This window comes from Triticum aestivum, chromosome 2D, assembly GCF_018294505.1.
Source record: "Triticum aestivum cultivar Chinese Spring chromosome 2D, IWGSC CS RefSeq v2.1, whole genome shotgun sequence".
NCBI lineage: Eukaryota > Viridiplantae > Streptophyta > Magnoliopsida > Poales > Poaceae > Triticum > Triticum aestivum.
Window position 1 is genome coordinate 505,036,857 of NC_057799.1, and position 20,409 is coordinate 505,057,265.

Here is a 20,409-nt window from a genome sequence, read left to right on the forward strand (position 1 = left end):
ACATTTTTCTTCATTTTTTACATTGCCTGCTCATGCGTTGGGACGAACAAAACTAGCCTGGGCCAACCTGGACGACTCAAACTAGGTGCACACTTTCGAGCCACCTGAGGCGGCCGCCCATACCAGCCCCTATGGTGGCGTCGCCCCTTTTGCGTGTATGATAGGGGTAGTGAAAAATATTCCAGTGGCGCTTTTGATTTACCCACAGAATGGTTGAATTGCTTGTTTCTATGAACTGTGTTCGCCAATAATGTGAAGGATGCCAGTATTTTCATCCTATTGTAGATTGCTTAGATCTCAATATACCAAAAGTAATCGCATGAAATATACAGTAAAAGCCAGTGTTATGTGTGTGGCTACAACTAGTCTGACTACACGTCCTCATATAACATATCAAGGACGCACCATCTTACAAGATAAACCATTCGACTTACCAATGCAGTGTGGGAAGAAAGAAGTATTGGGACTGCGTATCCAAGCAATTGATGCCATGGACTCCTTCGTATAACCTTGTATGCGAAAAAGAAGTTGCAGTGTGCCTGTACAAAGAACTAGCGTAAGTTCAGTTACCTGCTTCTCGGAAATTAGTTAGCCACTTATTGCAAAATTGTTCAATTACGTTGCTTGGCTTAATTTAGTTTGCTACTGATTACATAATGCCACAGCCTGTTAATCCTATTATAGATTGCGCCTATCTACGTGTTTGATACTTACTGTTAAGAATTACCTTTTTGCCTGAACTTAAATAGCTACTTGTTTGTTTAACTGCTTTGCTGCTGCAACAACGGGTTACAATGATGTTAATAACTACTTTTCAGCATCGAATTGAAACTCTTTAATTCCTTGTTTGTTTAACTGGTTTGCTGTTATAACTCCTAGTTGAGATGTTCTGCTAACTTCAACTTTTCTTAATCCAATCAGAACTTTAATGGCAAAACAGGTTACCCAAGATCAAAGAGCGAGGTCCCCATGGATGTTGTATCATCACACAGCAGTGGCACCGGCCAAATCGTGCATTATGACTTGCCAACTGCTGATGCTCTAGAGACTAAACTAGTGGGTGGTAGAAAGAGATTCTGCTTCTGCACTTAGAGATGAAGTTGACATGTCGAGGAAGCAAACAGCACAATCAGTAGCAGTACTGAAGACAACCATTAAATATTTGGTGGATTTCAAAATGAAGCAAGCTGAGACTGACCACATTGTTAAGGTCCTGAAGGAAAAAAGGAAATTAAATTCCCACTTGGTAAATCATAGGTTAAATGTTCTTTCCATCGTTGAATAACCTTTGTGTTGTTTGTTCATGTAATCAATCAAACCATTTGTTTTAGAGATCATGTAATAATTGTTTTTTGTTTTTTTTTGGTTTGTAATTTTATTTGAGCACAAGTCTGTATTAATTGATAAGACTCGGAGACATTTCATTTTGATTGCTGTACCAGACCTACAAATATGCCAATCGGGCTGAATGTGCATTCAGCAATAATAGTAGTATAGATGGACCATAAGTGGCACGCATCGGAAAGGGCCAAGATGACGTAGTAGCTTGGCTAAAAAAAGGATGATGTTGTAGCAAAGAAAAGTACAGCGGCCTGGCTTATGTATGTTAGTTGATGTCATTGATCCATATACTCTATAAGTGTTTATATGTCTGTTAGTTCTGTACATTCTTGGTTGATTGACTCGATATTTGAATCTTGATACATTGCTTGTGTACATATCTAAATGGGAGTACACATTATGCTGCGTGTGACATTTGAGTTGGACATGAAGTGTTCCAAATATTCGAATTCACCTTAAACTGGATTCTAGCTTCTGAATTTGAGTATCGGCATTTGTAAACCATATTCATATATGACAGTGGAATACATCTTTGTCATCCTTTTGAAGATATATAAAAACACATAGAATGATTTATAAAGATTCGTATAGGAATACAAAATGGATTCGAATTTAGTTGCCAGGGTAAACGTGGATGCTTATTGTCCCAAAATTCAAAACAAGCGGCAAAATGTCCACCCCCACGTCGGCTGCCCGAAGCCAAGTGTTTGGGAGATGGAAATTACTGTCTACCCATTACACGGACAATCCATCGGCCCGATTTCCACTGCTCTAAATAGGGGCAGGATAGTAACTTCAATTAGACGTGACACGACCGCCTCTGAGCCCATTCCGACACGGTGGGCGCCAAACATGGGCGGCAAAACACATTTGATTCAAGCTCGTCCGAAAGACCTCTGTTTCTCCCTCCATTTCCCCATTCATACACGGTGGGCGGCAAAACAAACTCGACTCGGCCGAAATCGATGTAGGCAAATATTTTCAATAGGGGCAGGTTTGTAACTTCACTCAGACGTGACACAACCGCCCTACTGATCAGCCCCGTTCATACACCGTGGGCGCCAACCATGGGCGCCAACCACCCTCTCCTCGCCCGAAATCGCTCCGGGCAAATATTGGCAAGATGCGAGATTACCGTCGTATCCCCAACCGACGAGACGTCCAAATTTTAAACGGGGGCTAAGTTCGTAACTTTCCCATATTTCAGACAGGCGCGTCCCAAAAACATGGTTCCCCGTACCCCTCCCTCCATTTTCCCATTCATACATCGTACGCGCTAGAACACCATCCCCACACCAGCCTCCGACCGCCACCCCATCCATCGCCGCTGTCCTCCACCACATCCATCGTCGTCGTCCTCCACCACATCCATCGCCACCGTCCTCCACCATGCCAGAGCGCCTACCAAGACCGTGTCGTCCATTGCTAGAGATGGACGTTTCTCATCCACGGCGACGGACCAAGAGCCTTGCATCACGTCCTCTCGCTTCATCGGCGCCGTCGTCCTCTTTGCCGGGGCCGCTCACACGACCTTCTCTTCCACCGCAACGGGACTTATCCCCCGATGCACCCGTCTACCATTGCAGATCTGCTTCAACGCCACCGACAGCCATCGCACCCCCGATGCCTACACGGCGCCGCAAGAGAGGTGGTACTTCATATCTCCTCAACTTTTTGATCTCAACCAGAAAATAGATCTTAACTTGGCTACTCTACTTTCTTTTCAGCTCTTAGAATTTAGTTCTTAGTTCGAAGCAAACAATGGTTGCTAAATATCATCTCTCCGGTTTCCCTCTTTTATGATCACAATACGATCAGAATACGTGCTTCGTGTCATAATAGCGCTGCTCCACCCATCAAGCTAAACAAGCTTAGTTGTTCAAATACGAATCTGATATTATTAAAACAGATTTGTTTAATTGGTCAGCTAAATGTTCCTAAATTAGTTTTGAAAATGCATGTTCGCCACTCGGGTGTGTATCTCTACAGGGTGCCTACGGTGGGCCGGTCCACCCTGGGATTTTGGGTCGTCCCAGGCCCCGATTCCCCTCTATTCTGTTGCGCGCTTCCGGTCTCTACTTTCCCCCAGCCGCTTGCCTCGCCGGCGACTTGCCATCCCCGGACGGCATGACTCTAGGAGGAGACGCCGGACTAACAGGAGGTCAGGAGCCGCTCGCCCAACAGCGTCACCGCTGCCCGGGCGCGCCGCCGTGCTTACCTTCCCAGTCCGTTCAGGGCTCATGCGTGCAGCACCCACTAAGCCAACCCGATTTATCCTGAGATAAGTCCTCAACACTCAGCAGCCACTCCTCATCACCCATTTTCTAATTGATTCATTACTCATTAGGCACGACTGTCATTAGGGTTTGTTGTGTGCTCAGTGCTACCTACACTTAATGGTTCAGATGTATTTCGGTAATCTTTAGTACCTGTAAAGTTCACAGGGTTTTCAAAATTCCAGCCCTAGGAACAGACACTAGTCATTTTGGATTGTTGGTCGTAGTGACATTGACCAAGATTACTACTGCAAGCCAGGTTTGTTGACAATTTTACTTGTCTTTCTTACTCATTCGATATAATATCCAATTATTCACGTCGATTAGTTGCAAACAATAAGTGCTAGACAAACTTCTTGATTCAGATTTTGGACGGTCTCTTACTGCAGTTACAATTCTGCATACTTGTCCTAGTAAGCTCACAAGTAAATGATTGATTCACTACATCTATGCTTGCCTTGTCATATTTGTTGTCAATATTCTTTTAGGGTGGACCACCCTGTTTCTAAATACTGCAACCGTAGACATGAGTGAATAGTATTTCTCTATGTGATCTCTTCCATCATGTGTGGGCAACGAACACTGCATTGTATAGAAAGAAAGTGTCATTTCCAGCTTTTACATAGGCTTCGATCTTTTACATGGAATACAATCGACCTACTTGCTTTGTGTCGCACTACCAACACTCCACCCTTGAAGCTAAACATTATGCCACTCATAATTCCTTAGTTTATTTGTTCAAATACGAAGTTCATATGATTCTAATGTTCCTACTTCAGTTTTGAAATGTGTGTCTGCCTGTTATAGAGACATAAGGGTTTTGTATTTCTGTGTGTGGTCTGGTCAGCACGGTTGGGGGGTGAACTTTGCATATGCAGGGGTTTATAAGGAGACACTCTTCAAGTTGAATCCGCAATGCATTCCATAGATAATCTGACTACTTTTTATGTTTTCATGAATCTCAGATTCTGAACAGCATCATAATGATTATGAGCTTGCGCGCATGAAAAGAATAAAGCAGAACACTGCCATGGCTGTCAAACTTAGCATTAAGGGACTGAAATCAAGTCTGGATGCAATGCAATGCAAACGCTCTCCACCTACATATTCATGCTCAGAATATGATCCTAACAGTGATTCTGAGCTAGAGGGAGACCTAAGTCAATGTAGCTCCCTGGTGGAGGAGTCAAGGGAAGATGCCCTATCTTATTCACCCATCAAGGTGCTTGCTCTAACTTTCCAAGGTTATATTTGTCACACATATCTTGCAACTGATGCTTTGCATTGCTTCTACTTTGTTGAACTGCCATTAGCTTAGTTTACACATCGTGTATGTCAATACGCCTTGCCTATCCATTTTCAGTACATATTCCATCTGTCATCAGACCATATTTATCCATTCAAATGTTGTTCTTGTGTATCAGACGTTCAAAAGGAAGAGGGCGATTGCTGATCGTGGAGGAGCACAAGCAAAGTATTTGGAAAAGGTAGTGGCACCTGATAAATCAAATAACCCATTAGGTGTAGTTGCAATATCACCTGACCCACAAAACACCCCAACTCTAGCAGACTCTAGCCCTACTACACTGGTCATTTCTGATGCCCCAACTCAGCAGACCCCAACTGCAGCAAACATTATGATTATGCCAGTTCACATAGCACCAACTCTACGACACAAAACCCCCATTCCAGCAAAGAGTACACCAAATCCAGTTGCCAAATCCCTTTTCGAACCAGAGAGAGCCCCAATTGCAACAAATAGGACCCATGTGTTCCATTTCTTCCTAGTTTAGAAGACACAGCTTATATTGTTGTCAGGAACTTTGTGTGCATCATTCCTTCATGGAAAGATTATACCGCAGACACAGAACAATTTCCAGTCTTCCTCCGCAACTTACCGTAAGTAATGTACTAATGTTATTCATGGTCATTACTGCATATGTTTCTGCTGACAAAAGACACAAGATTTCATTCTTTTAAATAGGCGAGGACCAAACTGGATTGTGAAGACAAGCAAGGGTTGGTTGCGCTTTTCAAGCACTCGTTGATGAAGTATCGTTCCTACCTGAGGCAAGCGCACTTCGATGGCAAACCTCTAAATGAAATTTCTGTAAAGTCTCCGGTGCTACATTTATCCGACGGTGACTGGAATAATCTTGTTACACATTGGTCTCGGCTGCAGCTTAAGGTACTATCTATGATATCACATCACAATTTGAACTGCATTTCTGCATTTGCCTTAACGTCTCACTTGTACGAAAACTGTTAGCAGAAGAACATTCATTCTCAAGGGACCACAAAATCTCGCAACTATACTGCACACTGCATTGCTCTTGTGAGTACCTCTTGCCCTGTATGACCATACTTACTTTCATAGTTGTTTGATTATATAGCATCACTTCACATGTTAGCCTCATTATCGTCCATTTGGTGGACATTATAAGATCCATATGGACTCTTACATAAATTTAGAATCAACCCAATGCTTTTGAAGAGGTTTAGCTCTGCAGTCCTCTTGTAAGGACTGAACGTCGTCTATCACTGTACTTACATTAACAGCTACTCCCTCCGTCCCATAATATAATAACGTTTTGTACAGTACACCAGTGTTCAAAACACTCTTGTATTATGGGAAGAGGGATTGGTTCATTGTGTAGCATTCTGCATCTTATCTCCCTCGCCCACCATTTACTAAAAAAGATCAGATCTATATTTAATCCTACCAAAAAGTGGAATACACAGACAATGCCAGTGCAGAAGTGTAGCCCATTGCTCTTGTCAGTACATTTTGTCCTGTAATGCTTGTACTTCCAGGGATTGGTAGTTGATTATGTAGCATCAATCTGCATCTTATCTTCATTATCCTCTATCCCCTCCAGTATTATCATATCTATAATTACTCTCTACAAAATGTAGAGTACAGGCAATGCTTATGAAGAAGATTCTGTGCTGAAATTCTTGAGTTATCCTTCCCTTGACATGGAGAAGGGCATTATAAAGCCGGTGTTAACTGTTAATGTAAGTCAGTCCTTCTAAAGCCTTTATCCTCAACTGCTGTTTAATTTGCTCATACTCCCTATCGTTTACTGCTGTTTAGTTTGCTATTTCTACAAAAATGCATGTTCGCAAGAACCGTAAGTTCTAAGTTTTACTTGTAACCAAATTCCTTATTCATACCATGCACATTACTCAATACTCCCTATATGTATGCTTTTTTTTGTGGATCTATAATCCAGTGTGTGGTGAAGCAGCCCACGTTTGCACCTTGTCATCTCCTGTTTTATCCTACTGATGTGGCTGATGATATGAACAACATGCCATGCACAATAACCAAAATAGATACAATGATTTTCTTTGCCCTTCATCTATGCTTGTTATGTTGACATGGTAATCCAGTAGTGTGGTGAAGCTCCCCGCATTATGAACAATGCCAAATTATGCTATTGATATTTTGAACTTACTCTTTATTTTCTAACTTGAAATTGGATGGAGTTGACAGCACAGTTATCATCTTTGTTTATACACGTGCAAAACCTGTCATCTCTCTGCTTTGTTTCAGGGTGATATGCCTGATGGCATGCACAAGTCTGCTGAAGGCTGTGAGACAAACCCAACATATATTGCAGCAAAGAAGGCAAAACATCTTGAAGATAGCGATACAACCCCAAAGTCTTGTCTTGATGCAGTGTTCAAGTTACTTGAGACTAGCAGTCAGACAAGCTCACAGAATTCGTTGTCTGAATCAGTTCGACTTCTTCAGTCCCAAGTTCTAGCAGAAAGGCATTCTGCAACTCAACTTCAACTTAAAGTCCTATCTCTAAGAAAGATTGCGGAGAACACCAATGAGAACCTCATCGCTAAACAGCTACACCTGGAAGCTATGACCGACATGCTAGGCCGGTCTCACAGCCTTGCTCAGCAGCTTGCGCAGCAGTTCTCGTGCAAGGCTAACCTTTCTTGAACTGTCTTGGAAGTGGTCTCAGTTCAGTATTATTTTGTTACGCTGCAATGGCGCCCAGTTTTTGTAATCTGCTTCTTCGTTGCGCGTTATGATCACTGGTGGCGAACTTCGATGCCCAGTGGATGTAATATACCATAAATCCTTTATTGTATAGTGTAGGTTTATTCTTAGTTACTATGCCGTAATTTCTTTAATTTATAGAGTAGGTTTGTTCTTAATTCCTATTAGTTACTGCCATCATTCGCTATCTAAAAAAACAGATGTAGTCGGCCGGGCCGAAACATTCGCCTCTAACGGGCCTGGAGTTTACCGGGCCACAATTGGGCCGGCCTGCATCTTTCTTGGGCCCGAATCATTGGGGTCTTCACACTTTGCGCGAGGCCCACAACTTACACCGGTCTATATTTTAGTTGGGCCTTTTGTGGACCCAGCGCTTAGTTTGGCCCAGGTAGCGTTGGGCCATTAACAGGCTGAATATTGTACTGGCCTGTTATGGCCCAGATGAAACCATGGGCCTTTAGCAGGCCGAAATGCATATTGGGCCTCAATTTTCACTAGTCGTCGACGGGCCTTCAGCAGGCTGAAATATAGACCGGGCCTTTTTGGGCCCAGTTATATCACGGACAGTTACCAGGCCGAAACATTTCCCGGGCCTTAGTTGGCCACTGATATCATGGGCCTTTAAGAGGCCGAAAGCTTAGTACACACATCAATGGGCCGAATTATGCGACAGGCCTTTAACAGGCCCAAAGTCACGTTGGGCTTGACTGTTGCCCACTTTATCACGGGCCGTTAGTGGGCCCAATGTCCCATCGGACCATATATGGCCCATGGGCAGCACGGGCCATTCCCAGGCCGAAAGTCACACCGGGCTGAAATGGGCCCATGTCTACATTGGGCCTCTAACAGGCCGAAAGTCACTGGGCTGTAATTGGGCCCAAATATTCAGCGAACAATTAACGGGCCAGATCTGGCTTTGGGCCATAAATGGGCCCAAATATTCGACGAATAATTAATGGGCCAGATCTGGCTTCGGGCCGTAAATGGGCCTTTATTAAGCAGGTCGTTATTGGGCTGGCCCACTAGTACCTGAGTAAGTACTACGGGCCTTTTACTAGGCCGGCCTTTTTAACCTATATGGGCCTCTGTTGGGCCGTGCCACGTGTCGACGTATCATAGGCGCTTTGGGTCCAATGAGTGGATGACATCTGTCCCAACGATGAGCCGACACGTGTTTCCTCCAGCCAATGATGATTTTACACGTGGAAAATCCCCATTGGTCGGGGCTGTTAACGGGTTATCGGATCCAAAACCGGACCCGATAGCTTAACGGCGTTCCGTTACGATGGATGCCACGTGTCGGTCACCCTTGACGAAAGCACTTCTGTGACGCGCGATTTATCGTCATGGAAGTGGACACTTCCGTGATGATAATTTTGGTAATGTCATGGAACACTTCTACGACAACACAGGTATGGCTATCTTGATTCTGTCATAAATTTGTCATGGATGTACATGCATGATAGAAAACGTGACCTACTGTGACAAACACGTATCATCACGAAAGTGTATTTTTTTGTAGTGTAATCAATGGGCTAGGGAGATGCCCATCAATTGATGTCAATGCAAGGAGTAGGGATTGCCATGCAACGGATGCACTACAGCTATAAATGTATGAAAGCTCAACAAAAGAAACTAAGTGGGTGTGCATCCAACTTGCTTGCTCACGAAGACCTAGGGCATTTGAGGAAGCCCATTGTTGGAATATACAAGCCAAGTTCTATAATGAAAAATTCCCACTAGTATATGAAAGTGACAAAACAAGAGACTCTCTATCATAAAGATCATGGTGCTACTTTGAAGCACAAGTGTGGAAAAAGGATAGTAGCATTGTCCCTTTTTATTTCTCTTCTTTTTTTTTCTTTTTTTGGGCCTTCTTTTTTTATTTGGCCTTTCTCTTTTTTGTTCTTTTTTGGGACAATGCTCTATTAATGATGATCATCACACTTCTATTTTTTTACAACTCGATACTAGAACAAAATGTGACTCTATATGAATGCCTCCGACGGGGTACCGGGATGGGCAATGAATCAAGAGTGACATATATGAAATAATATGCATGGTGGCTTTGCCACAAATACGATGTCAACTACATGATCATGCAAGGCAATATGACAATGATGAAGCGTGTCATAATAAACGGAACGGTGGAAAGTTGCATGGCAATATATCTCGGAATGGCTATGGAAATGCCATAATAGGTAGGTATGGTGGCTGTTTTGAGGGAGATATAAGGAGGTTTATGTGTGATAGAGCGTATCGTATCACGGGGTTTGGATGCACCGGCGAAGTTTGCACCAACTCTCAAGGTGAGAAAGGGCAATGCACGGTACCGAAGAGGCTAGCAATGATGGAAAGGTGAGAGTGCGTATAATCCATGGACTCAACATTAGTCATAAAGAACTCACATACTTATTGCAAAAATCTACAAATCATCAAAACCCAAGCACCACGCGCATGCTCCTAGGGGGATAGATTGGTATGAAAAGACCATCGCTCGTCCCCGACCGCCACTCATAAGGATGACAATCAAAGAACACCTCATGTTTCAAATTTGTTGCACAACGTTTACCATATGTGCATGCTACGGGACTTGCAAACTTCAACACAAGTATTTCTCAAATTCACAACTACTCAACTAGCACAACTTTAATATCACTATCTCCATATCTCAAAACAATCATCAAGTATCAAACTTCTCTTAGTATTCAATGCACTTATATGAAAGTTTTTATTATGTCCATCTTGGATGCCTATCATATTAGGATTAATTTTATAGCCAAAGCAAATTACCATGCTGTTCTAAAGGACTCTCAAAATAATATAAGTGAAGCATGAGAGATCAATAATTTCTATAAAATAAAACCACCACCGTGCTCCAAAAGATATAAGTGAAGCACTAGAGCAAAATTGTTTAGCTCAAAAGATATAAGTGAAGCACATAGAGTATTCTAATAAATTCCGATAATGTGTGTCTCTCCCAAAATGTGTGTACAGCAAGGATTATTGTGGTGAACAAGCAAAGACTCAAATCATACAAGACGCTCCAAGCAAAACACATATCATGTGGTGAATAAAAATATAGCTCCAAGTAAAGTTACCGATGGACGAAGACAAAAGAGGGGATGCCTTCCGGGGCATCCCCAAGCTTAGGCTTTTTGGTTGTCCTTGGATTTTACCTTGGGGTGCCTTGGGCATCCCCAAGCTTAGGCTCTTGCCACTCTTTGTTCCATAATCCATCAAATCTTTACCCAAAACTTGAAAACTTCACAACACAAAACTTAACAGAAAATCTCGTGAGCTCCGTTAGCGAAAGAAAACAAAACACCACTTCAAGGTACTGTAATGAACTTATTATTTATTTATGTTGGTGTTAAACCTACTGTATTCCAACTTCTCTATGGTTCATAACCTCCGATACTAGCCATAGATTCATCAAAATAAGCAAAAAACACACGAAAAACAGAATCTGTCAAAAACAGAATAGTCTGTAGTAATCTGTATCAAACGCATACTTCTGGAACTCCAAAAATTCTAAAATAAATTTCTGGACGTGAGGAATTTATCTATTAATCATCTTCAAAAATAATCAACTAAATAGCACTCTTCAGTAAAAATTTCAGCTAATCTCGTGAGCGCTAAAGTTTCTGTTTTTTACAGCAAGATCAAAAAGACTTCACCCAAGTCTTCCCAAAGGTTCTACTTGGCACAAACACTAATTAAAACATAAAAACACATCTAAACAGAGGCTAGATGAAAGACTTATTACTAAACAGAACCAAAAAGCAAGAAACAAAAATAAAATTGGGTTGCCTCCCAACAAGCGCTATCGTTTAACGCCCCTAGCTAGGCATAAAGGCAAGGATAGATCTAGGTATTGCCATCTTTGGCATGCAATCCATAAGTAGCTCTCATAATATATTCATAAGGTAATTTAATTTTCTTTCTAGGAAAGTGTTCCATGCCTTCCTTAACGGAAATTGGAATCTAATATTCCCTTCTTTCATATCAATAATTGCACCAATCGTTCTAAGGAAAGGTCTACGAAGAATAATAGGACATGAAGGATTGCAATCTATATCAAGGACAATGAAATCTACGAGCACATAATTCCTATTTGCAACAATAAGAACATCATTGATTCTTCCCATAGGTTTCTTAATGGTGGAATCCGCAAGGTGCAAGTTTAAAGAACAATCATCAAATTCATGGAAACCTAACATATCACACAAAGTTTTTTGGAATCGTGGAAACACTAGCACCCAAATCACAAAAAGCATAGCATTCACGATCTTTAATTTTAATTTTAATAGTAGGTTCCCACTCATCATAAATTTTTCTAGGGATAGAAAATTTCAATTCAAGCTTTTCTTCATAAGATTGCATTAAAGCATCAACGATATGTTTGGTAAAAGCCTTATTTTGACTATAAGCATGCGGAGAATTTAGCACGGATTGCAACAAGGAAATACAATCTATTAAAGAACAATTATCATAATTAAATTCCTTGAAATCGAAAATAGTGGGTTCATTGCTATGTAAAGTTTTGACCTCTTCCATCCCACTTTTACCAATTTTTGCATCAAGATCTAAAAACTCCGAATCATTGGGACGCCTTTTAACTAAAGTTGACTTATCTCCAGTCCCATCATTATCAAGATTCATATTGCAAAACAAAGATTTAATAGGAGACACATCAATCACTTTTAGATCTTCATCCTTATTATCATGAAAACTAGAAGAACACTCTTTCACAAAGCAATCTTTTTTAGCACGCATTCTAGGGGTTCTTTCTTTGCACTCATCAATGGAATTTCTCATAACCTTGAGAGACTCATTGATATCATGGCTTAGGTGGAATAGATCTAAGTTTCAAATAATCAACATCAAGAGAAATTCTATCCACGTTCCTAGCCAGTTCATCAATCTTAGGCAATTTTTCTTCAAGCAAAGCACTGAAATTCTTTTGAGAAATCATAAATTCTTTAACACTAGTCTCAAAATCAGAGGGAATCTTATTAAAATTTCCATAAGAGTTGTTGTAGGAATTACCATAATTATTAGAGGAATTACTAGGATACGGCCTAGGATTAGAGTTTCCTCTATAAGCGTTGTTACCAAAATTGTTCCTACCAACAAAATTCACATCCATAGATTCATTATTATTCTAAATCAAGGTAGACAAAGGCATATCATTGGGATCATAAGAAACACTCTTATTAGCAAATAATTTCATAAGTTCATCCATCTTTCCACTCAAAACATTAATCTCTTCAATTGCATGCACCTTTTTACTAGTAGATCTTTCAGTGTGCCATTGAGAATAATTAACTATAATATTATCTAGGAGTTTAGTAGCTTCTCCTAAAGTGATTTCCATAAAAGTGCCTCCCGAGGCCGAATCTAAAAGATTTCTAGAAGCAAAATTCAATCTGGCATAAAATTTTTGTATAATCATCCACAGATTCAAACCATGTGTAGGGCAATTACGTATCATTAATTTCATTCTCTCCCAAGCTTGTGCAACATGCTCATGATCAAGTTGCTTAAAATTCATAAAATCGTTTCTAAGAGAGATGATCTTAGCGGGAGGAAAATACTTAGAGATAAAAGCATCTTTGCACTTATTCCATGAATCAATACTATTTTTAGGCAAAGACGAAAACCAAGTTTTAGCACGATCTCTAAGCAAAAAAGGAAATAGCTTCAATTTAACAATATCATTGTCCACATCTTTCTTATTTTGCATATCACACAAATCAACAAAGCTATTTAGATGGGTAGCGGCATCTTCACTAGGAAGGCCGGCGAATTGATCTTTCATGACAAGATTTAGCAAAGCAGCATTAATTTCATAAGATTCAGGATTGGTAAGAGGGGCAATCGGAGTGCTAAGAAAATCATTGTTGTTGGTATTGGCAAAGTCACACAATTTAGTATTATCATGAGCCATCATGACAAGCAAGCAATCCAGCACACGAGCAAACAAGAAGCAAGCGAAAAAGAGGCGAACGGAAAGAGAGGGTGAATAAAACGGCAAGGGTGAAGTGGGGGAGAGGAAAACGAGAGGCAAATGGCAAATAATGTAATGCGAGGGATAAGAGTTTGTGATGGGTACTTGGTATGTCTTGACTTGTGCGTAGACTCCCCGGCAACGGCGCCCGAAATCGCACGTTGGCGGGAGATCAAATCTTGACTTGACTTGGTGTAAGCCTCCCCGGCAACGGCACCAGAAATCCTTCTTGCTACCTCTTGAGCATGCATTGTTTTTCCCTTGAAGAGGAAAGGGTGATGCAGCAAAGTAGCGTAAGTATTTCCCTCAGTTTTTTAGAACCAAGGTATCAATCCAGTAGGAGGCCACACGCAAGTCCCTCGTACCTACACAAACAAATAAGAACCTTGCAACCAACGCGATAAAGGGGTTGTCAATCCCTTCACGGCCACTTGCAAAAGTGAGGTCTGATAGAGATGATAAGATACTATTTTTGGTATTTTTATGATAAAGATTAAAGGTAAAGATTGCAAAATAAACGGCACCAGAAATAGCTAGTTGACGGGAGATTAATATGATGGAAAATAGACCCGGGGGGCATATGTTTCACTAGTAGCTTCTCTCAAGATAGCATAAGTATTACGGTGGGTGAATAAATTACTGTCGAGCAATTGATAGAAAAGTGCATAATTATGAGAATATCTAGGCATGATCATGTATATAGGCATCACGTCCGCAACAAGTAGACCGACTCCTGCCTGCATCTACTACTATTACTCCACACATCGACCGCTATCCAACATGCATCTAGAGTATTAAGTTCATAAGAGCAGAGTAACGCATTAGGCAAGATGACATGATATAGAGGGATAAACTCAAGCAATATCATATAAACCCCATCTTTTTATCCTCAATGGCAACAATACAATACGTGTCGTTTCCCCTGCTGTCACTGGGATTGAGCAACGCAAGATTGAACCCAAAGCTAAGCACTTCTCCCATTGCAAGAATGATCAATCTAGTAGGCCAAACCAAACTGATAATTCGAAGAGACTTGCAAAGATAACCAATCATACATAAAAGAATTCAGAGAAGATTCAAATATTGTTCATAGATAATCTTGATCATAAACCCACAATTCATTGGATCTCGACAAACACACCGCAAAAAGAGTTACATCGAATAGATCTCCAAGAAGATCGAGGAGAACTTTGTATTGAGATCCAAAGAGAGAGAAGAAGCCATCTAGCTAATAACTATGGACCCGAAGGTCTGTGGTAAACTACTCACACATCATCGGAGAGGCTATGGTGTTGATGTAGAAGCCCTCCGTGATCGATTCCCCCTCCGACGGAGCGCCGGAAAAGGCCCCAAGATGGGATCTCACGTTACAGAAGTTTGCGGCGGTGGAAATAGGGTTTCGTGGTGCTTCTGGTTGGTTTCGGGGTACATGGATATATATAGGAGGAAGAAGTAGGTCGGTGGAGCTGCGAGGGGCCCACGAGGGTGGGGGCGCGCCCAGGGGGCAGGCGCGCCTCCCTGCCTCGTGGCCTCCTCGTTGATTTCTTGACGTCCACTCCAAGTCTTCTGGATCACGTTTGTTCCAAAAATCACGCTCCCGAAGGTTTCATTCCGTTTGGTATTCCTTTTCTGCAAAACACTGAAATAGGCAAAAAAACAACAATTTGCACTGGGCCTTGGGTTAGTAGGGTAGTCCCAAAAATAATATAAAAGTGTATAGTAAAGCCCATTAAACATCTAAAACAGAATATATAATAGCATGGAGCAATAAAAAATTATAGATACGTTGGAGACGTATCAGACATCTAAAAGAGTACATGTATGATATTAATTGGAAAATCTCTCACCGGCGTGATGTAGTCTTGCGGTGGTCAGTGTTGATTGACATGCGAAATTCGCCCTCGACAATGCACGGTTTAAGTTGTTCTTCATCTGAAGGGATTCTACGCGTCTATGCGATCCTGGTGACATGAAGATTTGACCGGGAGGAGCTGTGGTTTATAGAACAGGGTGCATGTCCACTCTTCGCGAGTTACACGAAACAAAACCCACCCTTGGTCCTTCATGGGGAGGAAGGCTCACTCTTCGGCCTTGCTGAAAATGAATAGTAATCTTCAACACAAAGAAGACAAAAAGGGCCTCTTCGGCCCACGCGAAGATGAAGAGTCACACTTCGGTCCAGTAGAGCACGACTGGGTCACAGATTTAAAATTTACTAAATCGGTAATATAGTTTTGAAATTTCGTAAAACAAAATAATATTCACTTCGATCCATGACGCCGCTTTAGTACAACTTTGCTACGCTAATTAGTATGGAATCACTCGGAGTATTATTTCTCTAGATACAGTTAATCTCTGCTACCAAATTAGGTAAATCCAACGATTCATGTTGTCCACACGATGAGCGCTCAATATGTTTAGCATGCAGTTAATATCCTTAAAGGATCCAATGCCAACGATTTTTAAGAATCTATCAATGACAACGTTAATTACATAATTAGCACATAAATAATATCCCACCCAATATCTGTGTGCAACCAATATACTGCCTAATAATTTTTGAATGCCAGCAATTTTTTGAGAATCTATCAATGATAGTTAGTAATATCATTCAAAATATTAATGCCGGCGATTTTTTGAGAATCTATCAATTATGTAATTAGCACATAAATAATATCCAAAAGATTTGTGTGCAACTAATATACACTGCCTAATATATATTTTTTGAACTGCCTAATATTAATACCATGCATTATTACTAGTAATTTTGAAATACAATCCGTTTTCTACTATGCACCCTATGCATCTAGTCGGAAATAGCACTGAGGATCAACGTGTGCATCTACGGTACGGGTACATGCACCGGGGTTGGGAATCGGATGAACGGTGCACGCACCCGTACGCGCGCCCGTTTCCGTTGCCAACGTGCAGTGCACCGACCGTTGAGGGCACACCAGTTGGGGGATCAGGAGGCGAGCGGACCACCCGCACGTCAGACGGGCCACGCGCGCGGGGGGTCGCGGTGACACCCGGCCCGGCGGCGGGCGGGCCAGTCAGTCACACCGACTCGCGGGGCTGGCTGGGATTGGGAGTCGGTCATCGGGTCAGAGTCGCGCGCACGACACACCGGTGACACCACGCCACCCAACCCCAACCCCAACCGGACGCTGCCACCCCCACCCAGCCGGATCCTTCCCCGCGCCGCTCCTTCGCTTTTATATAAGCCGGCCTCGCCTCGTCTCGGCCTCCCCACGCCTGCCACCACCACCACCACCAGCGCACCATCGTCCTCACACTTGCCTCTCATCCTCCCTGCCGTGCCGAGACCGCAGCGGTCAGCAGGCGGCGCGGACGCTTCTCCTTGGCAAGGCGAGCGACAGGCATGGGCTTCCCGGTCGGCTACTCCGAGCTGCTGCTCCCCAAGCAGCTGCTCCACCTCCTCCTCCTGCTCGGCTACCTCCGCCGCTTCCTCCTCTGGGCCTTCGACGCCGTCGGCCTCGGCGACCTGCTGGATCTCGGGGACGAGCACCTGGCGCAGGAGCACGCGCGCGCCGACCACGCCGCCGCGGCGCACCACGCGCTGCTGCTGCAGCACCGCCGGCCCGAGTTCCGGCCCGTGACGGCCATGGTCATCGAGGAGGTGCTCCCCGTGGTGCGGTTCGACGAGCTGGAGGCCGCGGCGTGCGTCGACGGGGACTGCGCCGTGTGCCTCAGCGGCATCGGCGGCGGCGACGAGGTGCGGCGGCTCAGCAACTGCCGCCACGCCTTCCACCGGGGGTGCCTGGACCGCTGGATGGAGCACGACCAGCGCACCTGCCCGCTCTGCCGCGCCCTGCTCATCCCCGACGAGATGGCCGGCGCTCTCTGGGCCACCGCCGCCGGCGTGCCCGACGCCTCCGACTTCGACTTCTTCTACCTGGGCGCCTCGGCGCCAGCCACCCCGACGCTGCTGCGGCCGCACGAGCTGCTGCTCACCGGCCTCGGCGGCTACCAGTGAGCCGAGCCCCCGATTCGGTCCAGGCAAAATTGTCCGCCGCCGTCCAGAATGCGCAATTTTACAGGACTGAATTGGTCTCCGCGTCCGGACGCCGGCGGGCTGCCTGGCCCCAGCCGTGTACATAGGGCGAAATGAGTAAAGTAACCGCCCCGAAAAGGGCTAGGAGATTAGATTCTTGTTATGTATAGCTAGATTCCATCTTCCAAGTTTGCGGAGCTGTGGATCTTTTCTTCTGCCAATTAAATTTGTTGATGAGTTAGGCGTTCCGGGTGCAAAATTTCGGTCCCCTTTGCTCCTTCTCTTTCCCCGTGTTGCTCAGGCACATATACTAGTAGTACAAATTTAGAAAGGCTTCAATCAACTTCCCCCGCAGAGCGTACAAATTTAGGAAGGATTTTACATCGGCCGAGGATTTCTGAAACCATATGCATCCTGGCAAGTGGCAGGAAATTTAGGCTCCGACAGTACAGCCGCAGCCTTCCCTTGATTGGATCTACTAGTGTAGTACCGTTGTTATTGCTACAACTGCTGACACTGAAACCCATGCAGTAGGGCAGTGGAAGAATGTTCTGGAATGCTAGTAAATTAGGTGAAAATGAACAGATTTGAACCTTCTTTTAGAAACTTACGATACAAAATACTACAGTGCTTCCGTTTACTCCCTCCGTCCCATAATGTAAGACGTCTTTTGACACAACACTAGTGTCAGAAAACGTCTTACATTATGGGACAGAGGGAGTATATTTTTAGAAATTTCAATACAAACTACATACGGATGTATATAAACATACTTTAGAGGATATATTCATTCATTTTGCTCCGTATGTACTCCCTCCGTTTCAAAATTCTTGTCTTAGATTTGTCTAGATACAGATGTATCTAATACTAAAACGTGACTTGATACATCCGTATTTAGACAAATTTAAGACAAGAATTTTGGGACAGAGGGAGTAGTTTCTTATTGGAATCACTAAAAAGACTTATATTTAGGAACGAAGGGAGTAATTTGGATAAGTTTTTTTCCACATACGTACCCTTTTGCGCGATGCCCTGAATAGGGCGCCATGCTAGATTAGCATGACGCCCCGGGCGAGGCCATCGTGCTTTATCTAGATCGGCGCCTCGGTCCAGACGCTATGAAAAATGATTTTTGTGAAATATTTTAATATTGAATTCATTTTGTGCTGAAGTTTCTGAAAAGGGTTAAATCTGTCTACTTTTACGTTAATTGGTAGCACGGTGAGTATAATTTCTCGTAAACAGATTGACTGCTCGAAAAATTAGATGGCCGAGAGGCGAAAATTTCGGACAAATTTAGTGTTTTGACCCTTTTGTGAAAGTTTAGCCAAATCTGACCCTGGTTCGAATTTTTTTTGAGATCCGACTCTTTTCCAATCGTCGGGGTCGACGGAAATTTAGTGTTTTGACCCTTTTGTGAAAGTTGAGCCAGATCTGACCCTGGCTCAATTTTTTTTCGAGATCCGACTCTTTTCCAATCATCGGGGTCGACGGCGGTAGGGTATAACTGCCTACCGCTGAGGCCCTTGGCGGTAGGGTCGCACGCCCTACCCTAAAAAAAACTAAGTATCAAATATAGCGCTCGTACCCGCCTACCGCTGGACACCTCGACGATAGGGTTGTACAGGCTACTATTTTTTTAGAGGAAACACAGACTACTATTTGGCAGTAGGGCTGCACTGCGCTGACGTGGATGAGTTGCGTACCGCTAGGAGCCTTGACGGTAGGCTGGTATACCCTATCGCGATCGACCTTGGCGGTAGGAAAATGATCAGATCCCAAATGTTTTTCGAACCAGGGTCAAATCTAACTTAACTTTTTTGAAAGGGTCAGAACACAAAATTTGGCCAAAATTCCATTGCACGCACGCGTGGGGCCCCCATTGTGGACGAAAGGAAATGGCTCATCACATTCCTCCGGCAGGAGCATGACTAGTCTACACTCTTTCGCAGCTGGACAGGGACCGAGAGCTCATTTCCCCGGACGCATCGCACGCCATCTTGACCTGGCTGACGGCGAGCGCGCGCGCGTACGTGCACGAGCGGGAGAGCGAGAAGTTTTCAACGCAGGGACAGCAGCAGCCGATGACGACGAGAGCTGGGGTCTAGTCTACGTTAAGGGGAAAGAAAAGTTTCAGACGCAGAAGCAAGCTGCCTTCCTGCCTACCAACGCTGTACAGCGACCCGACGTCCGGGTAGACTGCACCTCTTCATTATTCTAGCGTGCGTGAGCGTACGCAATCTGCAGAAAGGCCAGTAGAAAAACCATATTCGGTCGGTGTCGCTGGGAAAGGCGGAGGCCGCCTTTGGACAGGTGTGGCGCCGATAGACTCTACCTGTAACGCACGGCCGGGCCATCGATTATACGCGCCCCCGCACGCACGCACGCACGCTCATTCATTCGTCCATGCGCACCGAAAGAGGGACGAGGATTGGATCGGCAGCAACAGCGTTTGCAGTAGTACAACAAGAATCAAACGGCACTGCTCCGATTGATTAGGTCAGCATTATTGCCTCCTCGGGAGCTTTTAGCATTCGGCTTATGTAACAGGCACTGTAACTGTAGTACCACTGCTCTTTTGCTTAGGTCCGCGGTTTCAGCTCTTCTCTGCTGTACATTGCGAGTGTTCCTGTTAACAAGATCGTTGGCTTTTAGCCACCAAACTTTACGTTTATGGTGCTGCAGATCTGAGCTAGTTTCGCTTGCAAGTGACACAAGGTAGTAACACAATTAGGCTTGGTTT

At 43.7% G+C, this 20,409-nt stretch overlaps 1 protein-coding gene across 1 annotated transcript; it reads left to right on the top strand.

The window, feature by feature from the left end:
* Positions 1 to 16,886: 16,886 nt before the first annotated feature.
* Positions 16,887 to 17,907, top strand: LOC123054102 (brassinosteroid-responsive RING protein 1). The gene has a single exon (XM_044477790.1). It carries the CDS (start codon positions 17,034 to 17,036, stop codon positions 17,646 to 17,648), a length of 615 nt encoding a protein of 204 aa, XP_044333725.1. The 5' UTR covers positions 16,887 to 17,033; the 3' UTR covers positions 17,649 to 17,907.
* Positions 17,908 to 20,409: the final 2,502 nt, after the last annotated feature.

Bases quoted from the DNA above. Each gene is read 5' to 3' on its own strand.
- LOC123054102 (XM_044477790.1), top strand. From the start codon at position 17,034: ATGGGCTTCCCGGTCGGCTACTCCGAGCTGCTGCTCCCCAAGCAGCTG.